Source organism: Diabrotica undecimpunctata, chromosome 5, assembly GCF_040954645.1.
Source record: "Diabrotica undecimpunctata isolate CICGRU chromosome 5, icDiaUnde3, whole genome shotgun sequence".
Classification (NCBI taxonomy): domain Eukaryota; kingdom Metazoa; phylum Arthropoda; class Insecta; order Coleoptera; family Chrysomelidae; genus Diabrotica; species Diabrotica undecimpunctata.
In genome coordinates, this window is record NC_092807.1 from 66,098,125 (window position 1) to 66,122,236 (window position 24,112).

Consider the following 24,112-nt stretch of genomic DNA (forward strand, 5'->3'; position numbering starts at 1 on the left):
TAGTTAGTCAGCTCTCTTAACATTCTGCTGGGGTGGTTTCTTAGTCCGTTAAAAATTTCATATGCTCTCTCGTCTAGCGTGCGTAGGATTCTTGTTTGTCCTGAGTCTCTATATACATATCTCAAGGGTACGTACCTTGGTATCTTAAGGGCATCTCTGACTATTTGATTTTGAGTAGTCTGTATCTTTTTCCTGTTTGTTTTACAGGTGTGTCCCCACGCAGCGGATGCATATGTTAGGACTGGCAGGATAATACTATTCGCAACCCTGATTTTGGTTTTAAATCGTAGTTTACTTTTCCTTCCAATAAGTGTTGAGAGCTGACTTTTCAACGCTTTGGCTTTGCGTATTTGCTGATTGATGTGCTCAGTGAACGTTAGCTTCTTATCTAGATGTACCCCTAGGTATTTAGCCTGGTTGGTCCAGTCTACTGGGGTGTTTTCGATTGTAATTTCGCGATTTGGTACACTTCTTCTGTGACTAAACATTACAGCCTGTGTTTTATCTGGATTTAGGGCTATTTTCCATTTTATGCACCATCTTTGGAATCTGTTTAGTGCTCTTTGCAGATGATTAGCTGCATGATCCGGGTTTCTCCAGCTAACAGCTATTGCTGTGTCGTCAGCGTAAAGACTCAACAGAGAGCCTGGCTCTTTTGGCGTGTCGGCCGTATAGATGGTGTACAGGTACGGCGACAGCACCGCTCCCTGAGGCACACCCGCCTCCAGGGTCCCGACTTCGGATAGGGTTACCCCTATTCGAACTCTGAACCTTCTGTTGGCAAGATATGACGCAAGGAGGCATGTCATCGCCTCACTGTAACCAAATTCATTCATTTTATAGATGAGTCCATGGTGCCAGACTCTGTCGAAGGCTTTGCTGACGTCCAGAAAAGCTGTAGCTGTGTACATTTTTTCATTAAATCCTTTGGTGATGAATTCTGTAAGTCGTAGTACCTGTAATTCACAGGAGTGTTCGCTTCTGAACCCGAATTGAGCCTCTGGTATGGTTCCTAGCATTTGTGATTCTTCATTGAGTCTTTTTAATATAACTCTTTCCGCTATCTTGCTTATAGATGATAATAAGCTGATAGGTCTGTAATTTTGCGGAAATGTGCCGTTTTTACCAGGTTTTGCAATCATTATTACGTGTGCCTCTTTCCACCTATCTGGGAAATATCGTAGTTTTAGCATGTTGTTTATTATGTTAGTGATATAAACAATAGCTTTTGTTGGTAGATTTTTCAGCGCCCTATTTGTGATGTTGTCGGGTCCTGGGGCTTTTTTGGCATTTGTCATTTTTATAAGTTCCTTTATTTCTTCGGGAGATGTATGTGTAATACCTATTCTGCCCTTTTTCCTTCTAAGTCTTCTCGCTGTTCTTTCTACCTCTTCTTCAAAGTCTATGTCATCGTCGGGGTCTTCGTTGTTTCTACACGCCCTTTCTAGTTCGTCCTTCATGACTTCGGCTTTGTCGATTTCCGTATGGACAATCCCGTTTACTCCGTGTAGGGGAGGTATGGGTTTCTTGTCCTTTCGAAGGATTTTAGATAACTTCCAGAAGGCGGATTTGTTAGGATTTAGCTCATCGATATAGGAGTCCCAGCTTTCATTTCTATGATTTTGAAGTTGTTTTTTCACTTCCCTGTCTAGCTCATTTGCAATCCTTTTGTCTTCTACTATTCTTGTGCGGTAGGCTCTTCTTCTTTTCCGGTTTTTCTCTTTGATTAGGTTTTGAAGTTCTATACTTATATCCCTGAATCTTCCTTTTTGTCTTGTGATTGTTTCGGTTTTGGAGCTGGCATCGATAGCATTGTTTATTGCTTGTTCTAGTTTTATTACACTGTCTTCTAGTTCTGTAATAGTATTGATTGTTGAGATGTTACCGATGTTCTCGCTCACAATTCTTCTAAAGTTTGGCCAACTTGTTTTCTTTCTGTTGTGGGGCTGCAAATAGTTCAATTCTGTTGCGCCCAGGGTCAGGACGATTAGGTTATGTGTCGAATCGCCTTCATTTAGAGAGTGTATCTCGTATTGTTGACCCACGTTGTGTAGGATTGCAATGTCGAGATACGTAGGGAGTTCTCCGTGGAAACATGTCGGTTCTGTTGGTCCGATGACATATGTGTTCGGTCTGTTCTCGAGATGGTTGCAGAGATATCTTCCGTTTCGGTTGGTCGTCCTGTCAAACCAATTGGGAGATCTAGCATTTAGGTCTCCAATAATTATAGTTGGCTCTTCTGAGTTCAGTATTAGGCTCAAATCTTCGTTGAAAATCGGATCATGTGGTCTAACGTAAGCTGACACTATTTTTAGTGTTTCGTTGTTGGCCTTAAGTCGAATAATTGTGGCTTCCATTGTCACCAGTCCGTCTGGTGTTGGGATGTGCTCGTGTTCGAGTCCCCTTTTGACTAATATAGCTGTTCCTCCTGATAATGCTCTATGATCCGTTCTATAGATATCGTAGCCTGGAAATTTTGTTTTTTTCCTCTCCACTAGTTTGGTTTCTTGAAGGGCTACGATATCGAGCTCTAATCTGTTTATTATTTCATCCAGAAGGTTGATCTTTTTGAATATTCCGCCGGAATTCCATGACCCAATGCGTAGATCTTCGTTTTGGTTTGCTAACATTTTCGGACGGCTTCTCCAAATGCAGTCATCATTTTTGTTGCTTTGTCCATCATGGACATCATTTCCATCATTTTGTTATTATACTCTGTATGGAAGTTTGCGATGAGGGTAGCTGCGTCCTGTACCGACACTTCTTGTGGTTGTGCTGGAGATTCTGAGGTGGTTTCAGCGGATTTTTTCGCTGCCTGTGCGTAGCTGACTCCTTTGTTGATTGGAGCGCTGTTTATGGGTCTTCCTACCGGTCTTGTTGGGGCAGGTGTTTTCTTTTTGGGGGCCTTAGAGCATCCTCTATAATTTGCTGTGTGCGCTTCACCACAGTTTGCACATTTGGGGTCGGTTTCCCGGCTTTTCTCACAGTCGTTACTGATGTGGTTTTCTCCGCATTTTACACATCTGGATCCGCAATGGCAAGCCTTTGAGCTGTGATAGAACCCTTGACAGTTATAACACTGTAGGGTGTCTTTTGTGATTTTGAATTCATCCTCCACATAGATGCGCATGTAGCATATATCAGATATTTTTTTAATTTTTGCAACGTCTTCCTCTTTGAGGGTGACGATGAAATGTGGCAGTACTTTTTTATCAGATTTTTTGGAGATCATATTGATCACCCTTGTTGCTTCTATTCCTTTATTGTATAGTTCGTCTTTAATTGCTACTGTGCTAGTAGTAGCAGATAGCCCTTTTATAATGACTCTTTTTAGTTTATCGCTATCTATGGGATATGCGATGAATTCTACTTTTGGACTGTGTTCTTCTAGGATGTGTACCATTCCTAGGTAATCTTTTCTGGTTTTTGTGTTAATAACAATCGATCTGCCTGATCGTGCAAACTTATTGACTGATATTATGCCTTGGTTGGCTGCTCTCTGCAGGATTTTTTGGTGTTCTCCTACAGTTTTTAGGATTATCGCCGGTGGTTTCGGCTCTTTTACTATAGGCTCCTTGCTTGTTTGCGGTGAGTCTTTTGGTACGTCGTTTTCTTTTTCAACTTGGCTATTTTTGCTCAAGTTATTTTGGGCAGTTTTCTTTTTCTGGCTTCTTTCATGAGCCTCTTTCGCAGCCTTGTTAAATTCGATTTCTTTCCGCTGATTTATTATCTGCGTCTGCTTTTCGGCGACGCTTATTTTTGTTTTCACACTACTGTCTGATTTCTCAGTAGTGGTGCCTGTCTTTTTTCCTTTTTTGTTTTGGACTTGTGTCCAACCTGCAGGTTCTTTGGTTGTTATGATTCTTTCCGGCTCTTTAGGCTTGCCTTTGCTACCGGATGGCTTTACGGGGGGAGGTGAACCGATTCCTAGTTCCACTAGCTTTACAACGTCATTATCGAGGGAGGCTTTCCACGGGTCGATTTCCATTATTGACTCTTCTTTTTCCTTGGCTGCTGTTAATGCCATTATATGTTGTACAAGTTTTTGTATCTCCTTGTCCTTTTCTTTGTTTTCGTTTCTCAGCTCAGTCATCTGAGCGAGAAGGTCTTGGATTTGTTTATTTGCCTTTTCCTCGCGGATACGGCTTTCTTCTTTAAGGGATTTGATCTGTTCCGTCAGTACATTGACCGACCTTAAAAGCTCATTGGCCTTTTCCCTTTCCGCCATTTCTCTGGCCTTTTTCTTTACTTCTTCGTCTTCCGAAGAGTCTTCTTTGGGCCTTAGCCTTTTCATTTTCTTGCCGATTTCGGGCTCGGCTTCATTTTTGGAGACGTTGTCCACGGCGGGTTGTGTCTCTACTACAGTTGGGGGTGGGGCTTCGCGCGATTCTGCAGCTGGGCTCGGCTCTTCGTCGATGGCGTCCATCGTATTGATATCGTCATCGGTGTCGATTTCGCTTTTTTCTTCCTCCGACTCGGGCAGATAGGAGTCATCGTCAGATATTACGATTTCTCTGTCGTCGATCGCGGGATTAGTCGATTTAATAAATTTATTATATAGCTCGATCGAACTGTCAACAGAGGGGTTTGATGATTCGGCTAAATCATTCTCTTCTTCTTCTTTTGTTGTCACCTGCGTGATAACACTTTCTGGGGGGGGAATATCACTCATATTGCCGTAAGGCAGTGAACAAATAGTTCATAAAATATAAGAAAATTCTACTTAGACGACTCTGTTTTTTTTCCACCGACTGAACGCTGTCAGTACGGCTTACTGGGTGCCGTCCCAGGTACCTCGCGGTAGTTCACTCCCTGTATTCACAGTGAGGGATCCTCTTCCTGTTTCTCACACCTCAGGAGCAGGGGCCGTTTCTGTCCGACCTTGTCAAATGTCAAGGCCTTACAGTGTCATCCCTGACGACACACTGAGGTGATCCCGAATTCTTCGCAAACGCGAAGCTATTATAGCCTCCGCGAGGAGCCTATAAAAACAGCTTCTCGACGGTTTAACTAGTAACAACCTCGCATCCGCTTTTCGCTAATATGTAGGACAAGTGCCTATGCCACACTCGGTGTCTTACCCACCGGGAGCTGAAAAGCTCCGTTGACAATAGGTCAGTCGCCCCCACCTAAGCACGCTTCTCTCTCACGTCCGTACTGTTCGGCTGCTCGAGTCGAACTGTTATCGTATACCAAGATATCGTTTCACCTGCTGGCTATTCTTCCTAGTATATGTGGGTATCATTTGTTTAATTTTTACTTTTACTAGGAAGTGGTCTGAATTTGTATCCTCTACTCAGTAACTTTACTGTCTTTAATGACCTTCATAGTTTCATTTCAATTCATATATGGACTATCTGATTAATTGCTTGGCCATTTGGTGATATCTTAGTACCTTTATGAGTCTCCTTTTGGTCAAAATATGTGCTCAGATTAGGCATATTTTCAAAAAGCAAATTCAGCCAATCTTCTGCCATTTAGATTTCTGTCTCTGTGTTTGCTCCTTTAGCCAGGTATTTGTCTGTAAGCATCCTCCCTACCAACTTTTGCGTTAAATTCCCCTACAATTATTTTCATATCATACGATGGTATTTCATGCAACACTTTTTTGAGTTGATCATAATAGTAGTCTTTATTATCCTTATACTTATCTTCTGTTGGAGCATGTACATTTATAAATGTTATTTTTCTGTACTTTCCCTCATTGTTAATTAACATATTCTGCTTGTTATTGGTTCAAAGTTCACCACTTGCTTTCCATTTTTCCTTTTAACAAAATATCCTACATCAAGTAGTGTTTCATTGTCTTCACTTTTGAAAAATATGTGGTTCTTAAGATATGTGCAGAAAATTCCCATTTGTTTGGTTTTTTGTTTTAAATTGGAGCCTTCTGATTACAACATTCTAATTTCTGATTTTCTTATCCCTTTTCTCAATCTTGTTTTCAAAAAAATTTACTTTGTGCTTTAGAGTCTAAATTTTCCTTTTTTAACTTACAAATAACTTTTTTTTAATTCTTCGTTTTCACACCCATTTTTAATTAGGGATCTAGGCACTTTTTTATTGTTTGTAAAAGGAATCGTCCTTCGTTTTCATTTGTTCACCTTTTCTTTTATCATCAGTTGGCAATTCTTCATATTTATATAGTGTTAGATTTTTCTTCGTATTCATGGCAATTTGTTATTCTAATAATGAATTTAGACAATAAATCACCTGCCTTGTTTTAGAAGAGATGTTACCTGTTGTGAAAATTATCAATTACTAATCACTAATTACTCTTTTTATCAACAATTCTCCGTGCCGCACGCACTGAATAAATTTATAACCTGTTCTTGTTTGTAATTGTTTACTAGCGATTTTAAGTTTTTAATATTTTGTTATTACCGCACTATTAATAACTTTTAGAACACAACACTTTGTGATAAACCAATTGAATATTACCCGAATTTTCAAGCTAAATATCGGAGCCGATTTACACACATCTATCAAGTTAGCAAGTTAATAGCGAAGATCCTCGATAACAATATGTAATAAACAAAATATGTTAAATATTAAACGACATTTTTTACTTATAAACAATATATAAATAATGTAAAATCACTAGTTGATTTTAAATACTACAGGTGAGGACCTGTAAATTATATGGACAAGTAACACTATTTTACTGAAAAAGCATAATATCCTATAAAATATAGGTTTGTACAGTTATTTTTGTTAGTTTGTTGTTTACTTATTACAAGAATAGCTTCAAAAGTCAACCTTATAAAAATTTTTAATAACTTTTCTAACAATCCACAAAAACTTGGATTTCGCATGAGAATAAAAACAATATCGCATATATTCAGCTTTCAAAATTTTAAGAAGTTTCACTTAATAGTGTTTGCAAAATTAAAATTGTTTTTCCCAAAAAGCTTTTATCTACAACGTTATTATGCGTAATCTATTAGGTCTACATGAATTCTGAAAGCACCAAATTGAAGAAAGGTTTATTTAATCAAAGTATTTAGCGAAAGTTTATTAACATTAAGTTAAAATCCACAAGGAATCTAAGTTGGCTGTATACCATATTATAACAAAAAATTTTATTAAAAATCCTTTATAAAATCCTTTTTTAAAATTATATACCTTTTATAAAGGATTTTTAATAAAAATTTTTATTAAGTTAAATATTGTAAAATAGGTTTGCAAAATCACTGGGATTTTACGCTAAACAATAAACTAATTAACAATTAAAATAACTCAAACGCAAAAACATGTAGGAAGTAAATTTTTTTATTCGACATGTTGGCATTTTTATACAAATTCAGAAAAAAAACATAATATCCTACGATTTGTATCAACCGAGTTTTTCAAAAATTCACCGAGGCTTTGTTAATAAACAATAATAAATTTAAAAAGAACTATTATGAAATCAAGTTTAGACAAAAAAGAATTAAAATGATTCCTTTAAAAAAGCCGTCAATGATGCGCCAAAGGTAAAGGGTTTAAAAGCAAAGCGATGTTACTATTTTAAAAACTGAATTTATAGAATTAAATTTATAAAAGTTGCAATATCTCCGGTTCTTATAAACGAAAATTGCTGTTTTTTACGTAGGCGGTCCGAGAAGTACTTAGCCTCAGCGTCCAATAGCGCCACTATCTCAAGAGAAATCTACTATCGTGTAATACATTCTCGTAGACAGCTAATATCAAAATGTCAGCCTAATCGGACTCATAATTTTGTTTCTTCACCGCGTGTAAAAGTGGGTGTGTCGGCAGATTTAAAAAAATGGAAAAAGAGCAATATCGTTCGGTAATTCGATTATTGTTTTTAAACCTCCATTTAGCGAAAAAAAAAGTGCTCTTTCACCATGACAACAGACCTGCTCATACGTTCGAAGTCGCCATGGTGAAATTGGTCGAATTGGGCTACGAACTGTTACCCCATCTATCGTATTCTCTTGATTTGGCCCTGTGTGACTTCTTTTTGTTTCCTGGAAAAAGGCTCTCACTGGGCAGAAATTTAAGTCGAAACAGGATGTCGTTGCCTCTACGGATGCCTACTACCCTACAGACCTCAAGAAAACGTATTTTTAAGATGAGTTAAAGAAGTTGGAGCTAAAAGTAGACTATGTTAAGAAATAAATCGCTACTTTTCAAAAATTTTAGTTTTTCTGTTGTAGGCTAAGTACTTATTGGACCGCCATAGTAAATTGGGTACCTCGTGACATAGATCATAAAGATGCATCAAGTTAATTTGTGAATTGTTTATTTAACCGAGTAAGTTTAAACAATTTAAAATAAATATTTATTTCGCAAAATGTTACTTTTCTCTTACTAATATTAGTGGAAAACATTATGAAATAATAAGCAACCTAAATATTTATTTATTATAGTTATATTATAAATAATAACTTTTAACAATAAATTTTACAAAAAATTAATTTTTTATTTAAAAATAAAATTTAAACGTGTTAATTTTTTTTTGAATTATGCTTATGATTTTAACAATTACCAACATTTCGATTAAAAAAATGAACTTCCTATATGTTGATGCGTTGGAGGTATTTTAAATGTCTATAAGCTTAAAATCACAATACTTTTGTAAACCTGTTTTAGAATATTTAATATAAATTTTTTACTCGTTAAATGATTTAATTTGATAAAGTAAACCTTTCTATTTAATTTGGTAATTTCAGAATTCATGTAGACCTAATAATTTACGCATAATAATGTTGTAGATAAGATCTTCCTGGGATAAACACTTTCAATTTTACAATGACTTTTAGTGAAATTCGTTGAAATTTTTATAGCTAAATACATGTGATATTGTATCTAATATCACGCAAAATTAAAGTTTTTTGTGCATTTTTAGAAAATTTATAAATAATCTCTCATGCTAAAGGATTTTCTATGCTTTTTTAATAAAATTATGTCAATTTTCCATATAATTTACTAGTCATCACCTTTAGTATTTAAAATCAACTAGCGATCTTACATTGTTTATATATTGTTTGTAAGTACAAAATGACGTTTAATCTTTTGTATATTTTGTTTATTACATATTGTTATCATCAAACTTATCAAAAGCAGTTTTTAGATACGTGTTTCAAAGAATGTCACGAAAAAGGCTTTTTATTTGCTAATATCTCTGGTCTACATAGATTAATTACAAAGTTGTAGTTATTGGTACTCACGTATTAAGCGGTATTGCTACATTGTATCATTTATAATATTCTATCATTGTATCATTTATAATATTATTTATAATTCTATTTGTAAAAAAAAACATTTTTAGATTCAGCGTCAAAGGGTATTGCACCGAAAATTCCAGAATTTAAAGGAGAAGAAAACGCTTTTTCGTTAGAAGTAGCTGCGTGTCTTCCCCAACATCAATATGGTTTAATAATGTTGTTTGAAGCCGCTTTTGAATGTTTTCATGAGCGAGATTATTGCGTTATGGCTGTACCATCAACCACGAATATTATTAAGCTCACAAAGTATTTCGGGCGAGTTGTACCAAGATGTATGGGCTCATTTCCTTCCGAACTATATGTTATGCATAAAAGTACTATAATGGGAGAAATAACAGTAGAGGTAATCCCATATTTAAAGTAAACAATTTAATACAGCAGCACACAAAGAGTGCTCTGCCGCCAGTAGTGCACTACCGACAGCCATAATAAACTGAATACATGTATTAAGGTAAAACCTAGAAAAATAGTTACCTAAGTTAAAAATAAACTATCAAAACGAAACCCCTGCTTATAGGTCTAACGGATACAAATACGTAAATTTATAAATTTAATACATTTTTACAAAAGCACCCAGCCTCTTAGATCTAAATATTACAGATAAGTTACCATTCGTTCCCGGACTATAATCACTCAAATAACCTCGCTTTTCACTAGACCACCCTTAGATTTAGAATTTTTCATGGAATTGAAAAATAACCTAGGTTGTGAATGTGGTAGGTTTTTTCAGTATTATCTTCTTGGATGAGAAGGCCTATGGGGTCATCGACTTTTCTTCGTGATTTCGTTTCTCTTTTTATAAATTTAATAGCAAAAAAATATACAAACATTATTATAATCAAAATTATTGTTAGTTTCCAAAAATTAAGAGGACAAGTTTTTGAGTTTTTAAGTATTATGTTTTAATTTGTTCCCGTTTCGTCTTAACTAAGTGAATCTTATCCAGTTTAACATCTTTGATATGAACTTTAGGAATCTCTTCTTGATAGTTATGATGATACTATATTCGGAAGTAATACTGGTTGACTTTCAGAAGTAAGACAATTATTGCTAAATGTTTTTTCTGTGCTAAACTAGTATTGGAAAGGAACTGTAATGGGATAATTTCCAGAAATTAATTGAAGGTCTGTGTTAGTACAGTTTATTTGGATGTTGGTTTTTGTTACCAAAACAGCAAAACAGCGATGTAGTGGGACTCATCTACTTGTTGGATCGAGTTTTCTGAAATATAGACTTCTATTCTTTGGCATCTCGTAGATTAGATTTTAATTAAAGAAGTTTTAATTTAATTAAAGCAAAAATAAAAAAGACAGTCTTTTTTATTTTTGCTTGTTACATCATTCTCGGAACAGAAGAATTTGGGCTTCAGATTTGTGATTTCAGATCAAATAGGTGTTAGGAGGCATTATCGTACTACGATTTACAGTTGGAATCGGGTATAAATGATAGTAGGAATATTCGTAGAAATAAGCTATTGGAACAAGGACAATGAAAACAATCATCAAGTAAAGTAGTACGCTTCTGTTTTTAATATATTATAATTTTTATTTATATTTGATGTGACATTCGGATAAATTAGTTCGTTTCTTGAGTAATATTCCATAGTTTTCTATACTTTTTAGCAACTGTATTATAATATTTATACATATACTTAATCGATCTAAAATATTTCGAGTTCTAAGGACATCTTCAAAATTAAAAATGAGTTTCTTAAGGTTTAAACGAAAGGATTCTAAACAAGAGAAAATTACTTCATGGTTACTTTTTATAAGAGAAATAGTATTATTAAAATTCTCTACAACCTCTGTTGATAATGAAATTTGTTTATTAAGTTTATTTACAAATTTAGTTTGGTTACTTTTTAATTCTTCTAGTGCGCATCTTGTGTATCTAAGTTTCCTGTGATATATTTAATAATTGAGCTTAGTCCGTCTATAAGACCTTTGTGGTCGGTGGGCAGGTAATAGTGATTGGACCTTTTGTTCAGCTGTTGTAGCTGAAAAAAATGGACACAATCAAAATGATCTAATTTGGAATAATAAGGACTACTAATGCCGTCTTTACTTGCAGCTGTTACATATTGGTAGAAAAGTCTTAATGTATTGATTTCTTTTTGAATTGGGTCTAAATTGTCATAATGAATAAATGAATGAGTACTGGATTTAATTTTTGCAGTGTCTAATTTATAAGGAAGTATTCCGAAATTATCTTTAAGATTCGTAAAGGTGATTTCTTTAATCTCCTAGTTGTCATTAGGAACCGGCAAGAGTGTTTTTCGGTTAGTTCGTTCTTGGTCGTCTTAAGTTTTGTTTGTATAAAAGTCTTTTGTAGTAGCGACTTAAATTTTTTCATCTTTGACAACTTTATATTTCGCAAAGGCCTTGGCACTTTTCTTATGTAGAAGTGGTTACAGTTAAATTGGCTTAAACTTTGGTCATGCTGATCAAAAGTTCTCATTGCCTCAAGACTCATAGGAAAGTGGATGAGAATATAAATAATATATATATATATATATATATATATATATATATATATATATATATATATATATATGTATATATATATATATTTTGAAATGATATTGTTTAAAAAAATTAATTTATAAGTTATATACTAGATAATTTTAGATATAACAAGTATTTGGTTATTTTAAGAAGTTAAATACTAGAGAATTTAATAAAAATATATTTATGTGAGGGCATTTTAAGAAATTAGCATATAATAATTGTAAAAAGTTGCATTTTAGTAGTTATGATTTTGTAGATATATTTAAGTGAGCCATGTGACTAGGCAACACACTATACCCTCCATTCCAAGTGTCATTTTAAGAATTTTACGAATATAAGTGGGGTTATAGTTGTTTAAAATGTGTAGTTTATTAAATTAGAATGTTAAGTTACTAATTTAATTATATATTCTGATCTGAAAAGCCTAAATGTAAACAAAATTATCAATAAAAAATGAACGAATTCTTCAGAATGCAGAATTTGACCATTGTTTACGGTCGAACATTCTCGAAATAATGATTATGGCGGTGGATCGAACAGATATTTTTTTCGAGAACATCTATATAGAAGTAATAGAACAAATTGGAACATGATCTCTTACCAGATGATTCTAGAATATCCAAAAAGATATAAATACCCGTGATTTGGATTCAAGATGGCAGTTTTTAGTCAGAAGTCAGGCCAGTTTATTATGAAAGTTAGTAGAAGATCAGTTATGAGTTACAGTTACTGTGAGGCCAGTTCATTATGAAAGTTAGTAGACACATTTAGTTAGTGAAGTAAATTGTTCAGAATTTTCAAGAAGTCAGTCAGAAAAGTTTAGTAAGAAATATGAAAGTTAGTTGGATTCAGTGAATCAGTTACAAATATTCCAATTGTTTAATATAGTGAGTTAAATGAAGATTAAAAATTATGCATATAATTAAATGCACATTTATAATTATACACAAATAATTATTGAAGATTAAAAAAAGTATATTGGAAGAAATTAAATTATATTATGGTTGGAGATTAGTATAAATCAACTTATAATAATTGGATATTGGTATATTGAAAAGAAGAATAAATATAAATGATGTTTCCTGGTTTGCTTGGTGGTTTATAAATGCTGGTGAAGAAAAATATATCTTAAATTGGTAGAAGCTGATAATTGGAAAAAGTAATTTCACAAAAACAAGGATAACCGAAGTACGAAGACATTCAGTGGTGATTAGAATCTATATAGTGGAAAACAGTTCATTTAGGCATTCAGTGAAAGAAAGGTACAAAATTTTGTTAATATAATTTAGTTAGTGTCATAACAGTTTCAATTTTGAAGATAGTTTGTTTAAATTTTACATTGTCTATAGAATTTAATTAGTTTTATAAGAATATCATCTTAAAGATAGTTTATTTTAAATTTACATTGGCTAGGTAGATATATATGTGTGTTTCATAGTAGTTATAATAAAGATAATTTAAAAAAGTACTTACAAACTAATTCTTTGAGAACCGCGATAAAAACCCTATATATTATATTATTAAAAATACTCATTGCTCATCATTCAAACAAACAATACATCATAACAATATATATATATATATATATATATATATATATATATATATATATGCATGATATCTTTGAAATTCAATTCGTTCCACCCGACGCATCTTAGATACAACGAATTCCCAACTTTTCAAAATTCTGTAATGACATCCACTCTTTTAATATCCATCCATTATTATGAGACACTTTCGATTGTCTTTCTCACCAAAAAGCTTAACACATTTCTGACAACAAAACTCCAAGTCAGAAACGCAAACTGAACCAACTTATCTCTCAACAAAATCCAAAGCCCATTTCGAATCAACAACCTTCTACTGTTGTTCACAATTTCTTAGATATTCACATATCCGATTCAGCTACCAAAGCTCTGTCAAAAGGTATCAATTTTTCTGTCACAGGTTTCAATTTTTCTGTCACTTCTCTTTCAATTCCAACTGAGAAAATTATTTGTCAATCTGAAGAAGCTATTTCTAATCTTCCTTCTGACCAAGCCGAAGTTGCCAGACAAGATGTTGCCAGAATTCTTCGTACTTTCAAACCCCCACCGTCAAATATCAGTCTTTTAGAAAGACGCGCCCTCAAAGAACTTTATAACAACACTGACATCATTATCTTTCCGGCCGACAAAGGTAATGCCACCCTCATTCTTAATTCTTCTAATTATTTCGGAAAAATGTTCGAACTTCTCAATTCCACAGAATAAAAACGCTTCCCAAACGATCCCATCACCTATCTAGAAAAAACGACCAAATCCATCATAAATAAGTCTACTCTACCTTCATACATCAAAAAATCTCTTAGACCCAGAGAAAAATCATCGAGAATTCCAAAGATATACGGCCTTCCAAAAATCCATAAGCTCAATGTCTCCCTAAGACCCATTGTCAGTGCATACAACTGCACCACTCAGAAATTGGCAATACTCTCGCTTTATTCTTACAATCATTAGCCGAAAAAGCTTCTTCCTTTGTCAAAAATTCTTTTCATTTTATTGATCTTCTGAAAAACATTTCTATTTTACCCTCAGATTTACTAGTAAGTTTTGACATTGTTTCTTTGTTCACCAACATTCCCATCGATGAAACCATTTCCATCATGGACTCTAAACATCAAATCCCCAAGAAACACTAACTCTTATAAAACACTGCATGTCTAATACATACTTTTCATTCTAAAATCATTTCTATCGTCAAATCAAATGTGCCCCAATGGAATCCCCCATCTCTCCCGTAATAGCTGATATTTTCATGGAACATTTCGAAACAGCAGCCCTGTTCTCATCAAATCTCAAACCCACCTGCTGGTTACGGTACGTTGATGACACCTTTGTCATTTGGCCCCATGGTAAACACACATTAGATCTCTTCCTCTTCCACCTGAATGGAATACATTCTAGTATTCAATTCACGATGGAAGTTGAGTCTGAAGCATCTTTGCCATTCCTTGATGTTCTTATTCAGAAAAAGCCAACTCACAGTTTTTCTTATTCCGTGTACCGGAAACGCACTCATACAAACCGTTATCTTAACGCCCAGTCACATCATCACCCCGCCCAACTCAATTCAGTTGTCAACACTCTCATTTCTCGTTCCATAAGACTTCGCGACAACAATCATAGGTCATCTGAAATCAATTCAATAAGGCAAACACTCTTACAAAACGGCTATCACAAAACCCAAATCAACTTACTCCAAGTTGTCCAATCTCGTCAGATCCGTAAAAGATCAAATCCCCAATGAAGACCATGTTGTCTATGAGATACCTTGTTCCAGTTGCCCACGCACATACATAGGACAGACAAACTGACGAATCCATAACCGTATTTACAAACATTCTATATCAGTCAAACATTCCGATACTACTTTAGCCCTAGCCCAACATCATATTGAGACAGGCCACAAAATAGATTTTGAAAAAGCAAAAACCATCGCCCCCATCCGCTCCTTAAAATCAAGAATCATCCGTGAAGCTATCGAAATTGAGAAACGGCCTATATTTAGCACTACTAAGTGTACTAACTAGAGAAAGTATTTACGCAATCAGCATAATTTGCATATTTTGCCTAATTTATGCAAGAAATAGCGTTTTTTCATATTTTCGGAAAAACAAATTTTCGCCATATAGTGCATATTTAATACATGAATACACAGCAAGATGAAGGATTAGGTTTAGCAGAGAAAGTTTAAAAATTGATATTTGATTTGTTCAGTATTATTGTAAATACCTCTTTTGTATTAGATAGTCAAACAGTATTTGGCATAAAAAATATTGGCATAATATATTTTTTAAATATTTTGATAAAAATGCTTGCCTATAATACGTCGGTCAATAAGTCATCCATGCCTAACCACGAGATGGCGACGTGAATTGAATTTTCAATTTAACATTTTAGGTAGTCCTACCTAATCTTCGAAAGCATAGTGTCAAAATTTCTTGTCATTCGGGTGATTATTCACCGAGTTACAGTGTTTGAAGTGACGCTACTTTTGTGATTTTGATAAACAATGGTTTTAAAGCAGTTTCATGTGTTGATGTATCACTGTTATTTTATGTGGAAAATACCGTCCAAACTACTTAATGACTAAAAAACGTTACCGGGTCTTTGCTCCATCGATTCCAACCATTAAACGTGGTTTTGCTGAATTCCAACGCGGTCGTAACGACACCTTGATGCTGAGCGCTCCGGAAGGCTAAATAATAGTTAAAATATAGAAAAAATGTTAAAAATTAATAAGGTATAAAAGGATAGTATTTTGACTATTATACATGAACATCCTGGGTACGAGAAAGCTGTTTTCCAAAGGAGTGCCGCGTTTTCTCATACCCGAGCAAAAACAACAACGAATTGATGAATATCAGCGCTGTTTACAGATGTTTAATTGGAATAACTCAGAGTTTTTGCATCGCTATGTAACAGTGGATGAAGCATGGATCCATCACTGTACTCCAGAATCAAATTGGCAGCACCCGGAGAAAGACGTCTAAAGCGACTAAAGACGCAACAAACCGGCAGAAAGGTTATGGCTTCTGTATTTTGGGTCCCGCAACGAACTATTTTCATTGACTATTTAAAACATGGAAAAACAATCAACATTGACTACCATATTGTTTTCTTGACCCGTTTGAAACCAAAATCGCAAAGAAAAAGCCTCAGTTGTTTAAGAAAAAATGTTTGTTTCACCAAGACAATGCAACGTGTAACAAATCCATAAAAACGATGGCAAAAATGCACGAATTGGTTTTTAAATTGCTTCCGCGCCCGACATGTAGTCCAATTCTGGCCCACCAGCAATTACTATCTTTTTTCTGATCTAAAAAATGCTCCGTGGCAAGAGATATCGCTCCGATGAGGAAGTAATCGTTGAAACTGCACCCAATTTAGCATGCAAAAATACATCGTTTTATAAGAGTGGCATCGAAAAATTAGAAAAGCCTTGGAATGCTTGTCTTGCCGCTAAATGAGATTATTTTGATGAATAAAGAGTAATATTTTCAAAAAAAAAAGTTGTTTTACTAGTTACACTCGGAACTGATTTTTTTCTGCATATTTAATAACTATAGTATATCAAATAAACTTTTTAAGTAATTTAACTCTAATTTTTAACTAAGCAATAAGTGCCTAATGTCTTGTTTGGAAAATTTGATTTGCTTTATCGTTGAAACAATCTAAACACCATTATAATGTGTTTGCTGATATATTATTAAACATTTTGTTTAAATGCTCGAAGTTCAAATTAATTTCCGTTAGTTCATATAGCCATATTTAGTTATTGTTGATATTTATGTAGTGTAATGATTGAAATATATTTAGAGAAAATCATGACGAGAAAAAATAGATAAAAAATATTTGTCAAATACGTTTCAGCTTTCTTCAAATGTTCACGAGAAACAAATAAAACAGTTATGCTCGACAATTTCTAATGGTTTGATGGCTGTACAACTGTATGAAAACTCTATTTCCAATACGAAGAGTTTATATTCTTCGTTTGTTATGTTATGTGATAAAGAAGTCGTAGGAATGGCCAGTAAGTATTTAAATAAATTAATATTCAAAAATTGGCTCAACCGAAATTATATCTGAGTCCAAATAATAGCTTTTACCTAACCTAATAGAACTATTAAAATAAGATATTACAATTTAAATACAAAGATTATAAACCAAACTTTTAAACCCCTTTTTTAATGTTGCTTTTATATATATATATATATATATATATATATATATATATATATATATATATATATATATATATATATATATATATACTTATATAAGAAATTTTATTTATTAGAGAAACATTTATTGGATTAAAACATTTTTATATTAAATATTTTGAAGATGTATTAGCAGTAATTTTTACTTACTAAACTAATTTTTATTTGGTAAGTTAACAAAAATTGTTTTTTCTTTTTAGTTCAACCTTGTAAGATATTTTGTCTTTTTTTTTAGCTCTTGATAATAATTGTAAACACAATGAAAGCTCGAGATTAAAAAAATAGTTAACCAATAGCCCTTTTATTGACTCCAACCCATCCAAAACAGTTATATATATATATATATATATATATATATATATATTATATAAACAAAAGTAAATTTGGATGGGTCGGAGTCATTAAAAAGCTCTTAGAGAATTACTTTCTAATAGCTGCTTTTAATTGTGGTTACAATTATTTTCAAGAGCTAAAATAAAAATACAAATGATCTGATAAAGTAGAACAAATAATTGTAAAAAAGTAGTAACTCACCAAATAAAATTAGGTTTGTTAATGAATTTGCTGCAAAACGGATTTAAAAACATTATTAGAAAAAATTTAGAATCTAATAAATGTTTCTCCTTCTTTTTATATTTTTAAAAAAATTATTTGAAAAAACGATTTAAAAGATAATGAATTTTAATAAATTATAAATAAATTAGAATAGCAACCAATGGGAAGTACAAATGACCCTTAATGTCATGAACGCAAACTTCAAGATAAAATTAGGTTGTAGTTTGATTTGTTTTTGACAATTGTATTGCCAACATGAAAATTTTGTTAAAAGAAAAAAGATTATTTAATTATTATTCACGGATAACCGAAACCGAAATAACCGAAAACATCTAACCGAAATGAAATGTAATAGAAATAATATAATTATAAATTTTACTTAGATTTTGAATTTCAGATCTTTTATAATTATTATCACTTTTGCTAATACACACAATTTATAAAAGGGTCCTTTTGAATTTATTATTTTCATTACACAAAATTTTATTGTTATCAAAATCCATGATATGATCTTTGTCAATTACATCTTCTACCAAAGCACAAGATGGTTTTTTTATTCTACAATCACTCCTGTGATACGATTTGATAGATTTCTCCCGGTTTCACCAACATAACACAGCTTCACACTGAGTACAACTAATGCTATATATATATATATATATATATATATATATATATATATATATATATATATATTGTTATGGATCAGTTTATCGATCAGAAATAGAATAAAGAGTTTTTTTATTATTTTAATATACCGCGGGCATATAAGTTAAAATACAACCCTGTACTTATTTGTAATAGACAATAAGAGAAGACATTGTTCCGTGACGGTACCCGGACGAGTTTTTCCTTGAAAGACTGAGTGAATAGTGAAAGGACAATGGAACCTCGTATAATTATAGATTTAAGAATAAACTTGTAATTGTATTTTGCGGTGGGCATTTTTCGAAAGTAAATAAGAATTAGATTTAGCTATGAGATAACAAGAATTTGGAATTTTATTTCTGTTGAAAAAGGCAAAATTGTTAATGGTTTCTGAAAAGTAATTTGAGTGAAAGTAGTTTATTTGTTTTAAATATTATGTTGGAAATTTTCCAAATCGAAAATTAGTGGGAAAGATGAATGCTTATGATTGGTTAAAAAGGAATGATGGGGAATGAGAGAGTGGAGAAGGTTGTCTGGTGGGATTAAAAAGATTATTATGTTACCGGCAGACCAGAAGAGAAGACCTATTTTTCGTGTAGTCAATCTGAGTACCAGTGTTTTCGTGTGTTAGTGGAAAAGGTGGAAGCTGAGAGCAGATCAAAATCGAGAAGACGGGTAGCCGGACATAATCAATCAAGGAAGGAACTGTGGTTTGATCGAGAGGAGACATCATTGGTGTAAAAAATAAAGGTCAGTCAAATAATTTGAATGAAAGAAAACCTCTAAGATATTCTAAAGATAAAATCAAATATAAACATACGAACTAAGATTCCAAGTTTCAAAGAGTTATTTTTTTGTGAATAAATTATATTTTATATGGTCAATTTTTTTGTGGATATTATTATAAAAAACAGATCAATAGATAGTTTGTAATTAAAATTAAATTTAGAGTATAGGAGTTTGTTGGGAAAGATAATTGCCCACAAAAATTATTTATTGATATTCAACGTATTGCTTATTGAAAATAAATAATAATTTGTGTGCATATTTGTGTTGTTTTAATGTTAGTTCTGTTTCCTGTTCTATCCCGATTATGAGCAACTAGGAGATACTGAACCCACTCGAAGAGATATATAAAGTAAAGTAAAATTAAGAAGCACCCTGAGAATTTTTAATAGTAATTGATTTGTATGACTCTGCATAAATTAGTGAATTAATTAATTAAATAATTGGATTAATTAAATTAGTGTTAATTAATAATAAAACATCATAAAGCAGATCACAACAATATATATATATATATATATATATATATATATATATATATATATATATATATATATATATATATATATATATATATATATATATATATAGAAAAGAAATTTAATCTTTGCAGATTAGTTAAATAGTAAACTCTTAAATATTGGGGAAATCTGCAAGAAATACTCTAATGTGTATCAATTGTTTCGCCGAACGTTTTCGCCAAAGAGAATTAATTTGGCTTCTTCAGGGCTGAAAGAGAATAAATTATAATTAGCTACCATATATTATCTATTAAAACATTATTGATCTTACCGTAACTTAGAATTGTAGAGTTAGAATATTAAAAAACTTTGCTAGTAACATAGTGGTGTTTTTTGTTACTATGTGCAAAAAAAGTTTTTTATAAGGATTGAAATGTATGGTAGCTTCGAACTTGACACGTAAAGGCTTACCCAAGGTTAATCGAAAAACCCAATGCAACTACATTTAAAAGGAGGTAATTCTTTGAATTGTCGGCAATAAAATTTAGTTATATATTTAGTTATATATTATATATATATATATATATATATATATATATATATATATATATATACATATATATATATATATATATATATATATATATATATATATATATACACTATATTTGGTGTATCTAATTTATCTATAGACTATTTAGTTTTTAAATACAAAGACGAAATAGTTTTGACGTTTTTTGTTGTTAGAAACAATATTCTGAGATTTCGCAAAAAATAGTATTATATTAACACCATATTAAGTTATTTATATTAACATTATTAGAAAAAAAACATCCTATGTAGCATTTTTGAAGGGTAAGAGTTCTCAATTCAATTAGTTTTCAACAATTGAAGATCTTCCTGTAGTTAATTTGGATAAGAAAGCCTTAAAACATGTTCTTTTAATCCCGTTATAAAGATCATTTTCATCTTGTTTGGACGATGTGGGTAATAGTTTATAAATTTTGTTCCGTCCCATTATAATTTACTTCAGGTTGTTTGTCGATTTTACTTTATTATTTTAGATTGATACCGGTAATTCTTAAAGTTTGGGTAAATTAGCTTCCAGAAATCTATTAAAGCTCTTTAATAGTTGATCAAAATAAACACGATGAGAATACTCACATGTCTCTAGATCCTGATGCCACCATTAGGAATTCAATGGAATTCTCGCGAGGATACTCTATGTTATAAGTCGGACATTTCAAGTATCGCAACTGTAACGAAACGCTCTATTTTGTCGCAAATCGCAAAATTGTTTGATCCGCTGGGATTGTTGGGCCCAGTTATCGTATACGCAAAAATAATTATGCAAATGTGCTGGAAATCGGGAGTAACCTGGGATGAATCACTTCCGATAGAAATTCACGATTTATGGTTGTCATTTCAGGCTCAATTAAAACTTATCGAACATTTAAATTTTTCTCGTTGTATTACAATACCAAATCCCGTCCATATCCAAATTCATGGATTTTGCGATGCCAGCGAAAAAGCTTATGGCGCTTGTCTTTATTGACGTTCTGTTGTTGCTGAAGGAAATATTTTTGTGCGATTGATTTGTGCAAAATTTCGCGTGGCCCCCCTCAGCTCAATATCGTTACCGCGATTGGAGTTATGCGGCGCTTTACTTCTAGCTCGGCTCTATGCAACGCTTCAGCATTCTCTTTTACTGGAAGTCAGCGGTACTTACTTTTGGTCAGACTCATAAATACCCAGGCGTATCTTCTTCGCACATTTGTCGCCAACTGGATTGCGGAAATACAAAGATTAACTAGTCGGTGTCATTGGCAGCACGTTTCCTCGTTCGACAACCCGGCAGATTTTTTATCGCGAGGTCAACTTCCCTCCAAATTTTTAGAAAATAATATTGGAATGGCAAATCGGTCCGTCTTGGTTATTGCGAACTCAGTCTTCATGACCGAAAGGAGTTTTAGATTCGATCGAAACTCCCGAACTAAAAATGGTAAGGCCTTAATCAATAAAGTGTATGCAGGTTTCGTTGAATAATAATAATATTTTAGAAAAATACAGCTCGATGCATAAATTAATTCGCGTGATTGCCTATGTTCGTCGATTTATTTTCAACACAAAATTGAAGGGAAAAGATTAGCGCAATTTAAACAAGCAAAATTCTCAAGAGTTGGTCGATTCGCCATCTTTAATAATTAAGATGACGCAATTCTCGGAATTTTCAACAGAAATTAATTCTTTAAAAAACAAGGATTTTGTTATTGGTAAAGGTAAATTGGTGCCTTGGAATCCATTCCTAGATAACAACGGAATCTTAAGGGTTGGTGGCAGACTTAATCGATCCTTGTTATCTGAGTCGCAAAAACATCCAATCTTGCTGCCAGCTAATCATTACATTACTCGACTAATTATACGTAAAGAACACGTAAAATTAAAACATGCTGGTCCCTAAACCACCTTATACTCCGTGCACCAAATTTATTGGCCTTTAGACGGACGTAATGTAACTCGAAAATTTTTACATCGATGCCTCCCTTGTTTTCGCGTAAAACCTCGTCCGGCTAATCATAAAATGGGTATTCTTCCCGAATACCGAGTAACTCCTTCTCGACCTTTTCTTAAAACTTTAGTCGATTATTGCGGTCCTTTGTTTATCAAGGAGAAAAGGTTCCGCAATCGTAGACGATTAAAGGTATACGTCGCAGTGTATGTATGCATGTATACATGAGCAGTTCATTTAGAACTAGTAAGCGACTTAACCACCAAAGCATTTTTAGCTAGCTTTCGTCGTTTTTGTACTAGACGAGAAAAATGTGAGAGCAAGTCGCGAGCTGTATGAATTATTTAACTCGTCAGATTATCAAAATGTCATTAGAAAATTTTCGGATACTGAAGGGTTGGCTTGGCATTTTATACCGCCCAAATCTCCTTACTTTGGAGAAATTTGGGACGCCCTTTAAGAATCATTTAATTCGCACTGTGGGTGGTCCTTTGTTAACATATGAACAATTGAAAACCTATCTTATTGAAATAGAAGCCTATATTAAATTCTCGTCCTATTTTTCTTATGTCGTCTAACCCAAATGACCTTCTTCCCCTTACCCCTGGACATTTTTTAATTGGTGATCCGATGACAAGCTATCCTAAGACTAACTTTTTGGATATCTCAGCCAATAAATTATCAGCTTGGCAGCACGCCCAGCAGTTGAAGCAGCACTTCTGGAAACGATGGTGTAAGGAATATCTTCATTAATTGATCAGCAGCAATAATGTTAATGCTACTGATAATGAAATAGTGGTCGACGCTTTGGTGTTAATTCTTGAGGACAATTTGCCACTGTTACAATGGCCAGTTGGACGCATCACGTCGGTGCACCCTGGGGAGGACGGCATTGTCAGAGTGTCAACTTTGAAAACCAAAACTGGAGGGTACAGACGCTGCGTGAAGAAGTTGTGTCCACTTCCGATCAGCTAGATTATCGACGTCAACCTACAACTTCATTTTGAACTTCAGTAGTTCAAGGCGGGCGGCATGTTACGTTCCATTATAATTTACTTCATGTTGTTTGTCGATTTTACTTTATTCTTTTAGATTGATATCGGTGACTCTTAAAGTTTGGGTAAATTAGCTTCCAGAAATCTATTAAAAGATTAAAATGTTTATCAGTTTTATATATTTTTGGGGAAAATTTGTAGATAATAATCCCTGTCTTAGAAATTAGGTAGTTTTAACATTTACATTTAATCGAATCAAGCGGTTCATTGTTTTCGTGCCCGCTATGTATTTATGTATTTCTGAGAAGGACAATGCGTGCTTCCCCAAGATAAAATTTTATAGTTTTTAAAAACAACCTCCGTGCCGGTGTAGTTTCCAAAAAGGAGGAGTTCTGAATTGAGTAGGGGCTCTTCAGTACTTCTTGGAAAACACACTTGGAGGGGGGTAGTTCTCAACCTCAACACGGCGCGTCCCAATGGCTGATAGGGAATGTCCTACAGATATGTGGGGCAGGTGTGAATAAGGCTCTGCCAAATAAAAACTGAGGTCGAAAAATTCTACGCGGACTTAGAACTGTTAACAAAAAACATAAAGAAGCAGGAGGTAAAAATAATTAGGGGCGACTTTAATGCTAAAGTCGGTCGAGGAAAAAC

At 33.3% G+C, this 24,112-nt stretch overlaps 2 protein-coding genes across 4 annotated transcripts in view; one reads left to right on the forward strand and one right to left on the reverse strand.

Annotated features, from left to right (window-relative positions):
* LOC140441359 (TBC1 domain family member 1-like) overlaps nucleotides 1-24,112 on the reverse strand; it is a 515,776-nt gene that overhangs the window by 310,956 nt on the left and 180,708 nt on the right. The window lies entirely within an intron of this gene.
* Nucleotides 1-24,112, forward strand: part of LOC140441360 (cilia- and flagella-associated protein 61-like) — a 185,617-nt gene that overhangs the window by 35,923 nt on the left and 125,582 nt on the right. For both annotated transcript variants that reach the window (XM_072532035.1, XM_072532036.1), the window contains exons 6-7: nucleotides 9,278-9,576; nucleotides 17,155-17,314. In XM_072532035.1, the coding sequence (XP_072388136.1) occupies nucleotides 9,278-9,576; nucleotides 17,155-17,314 (459 nt within the window). The remainder of the gene's footprint in view (nucleotides 1-9,277; nucleotides 9,577-17,154; nucleotides 17,315-24,112) is intronic.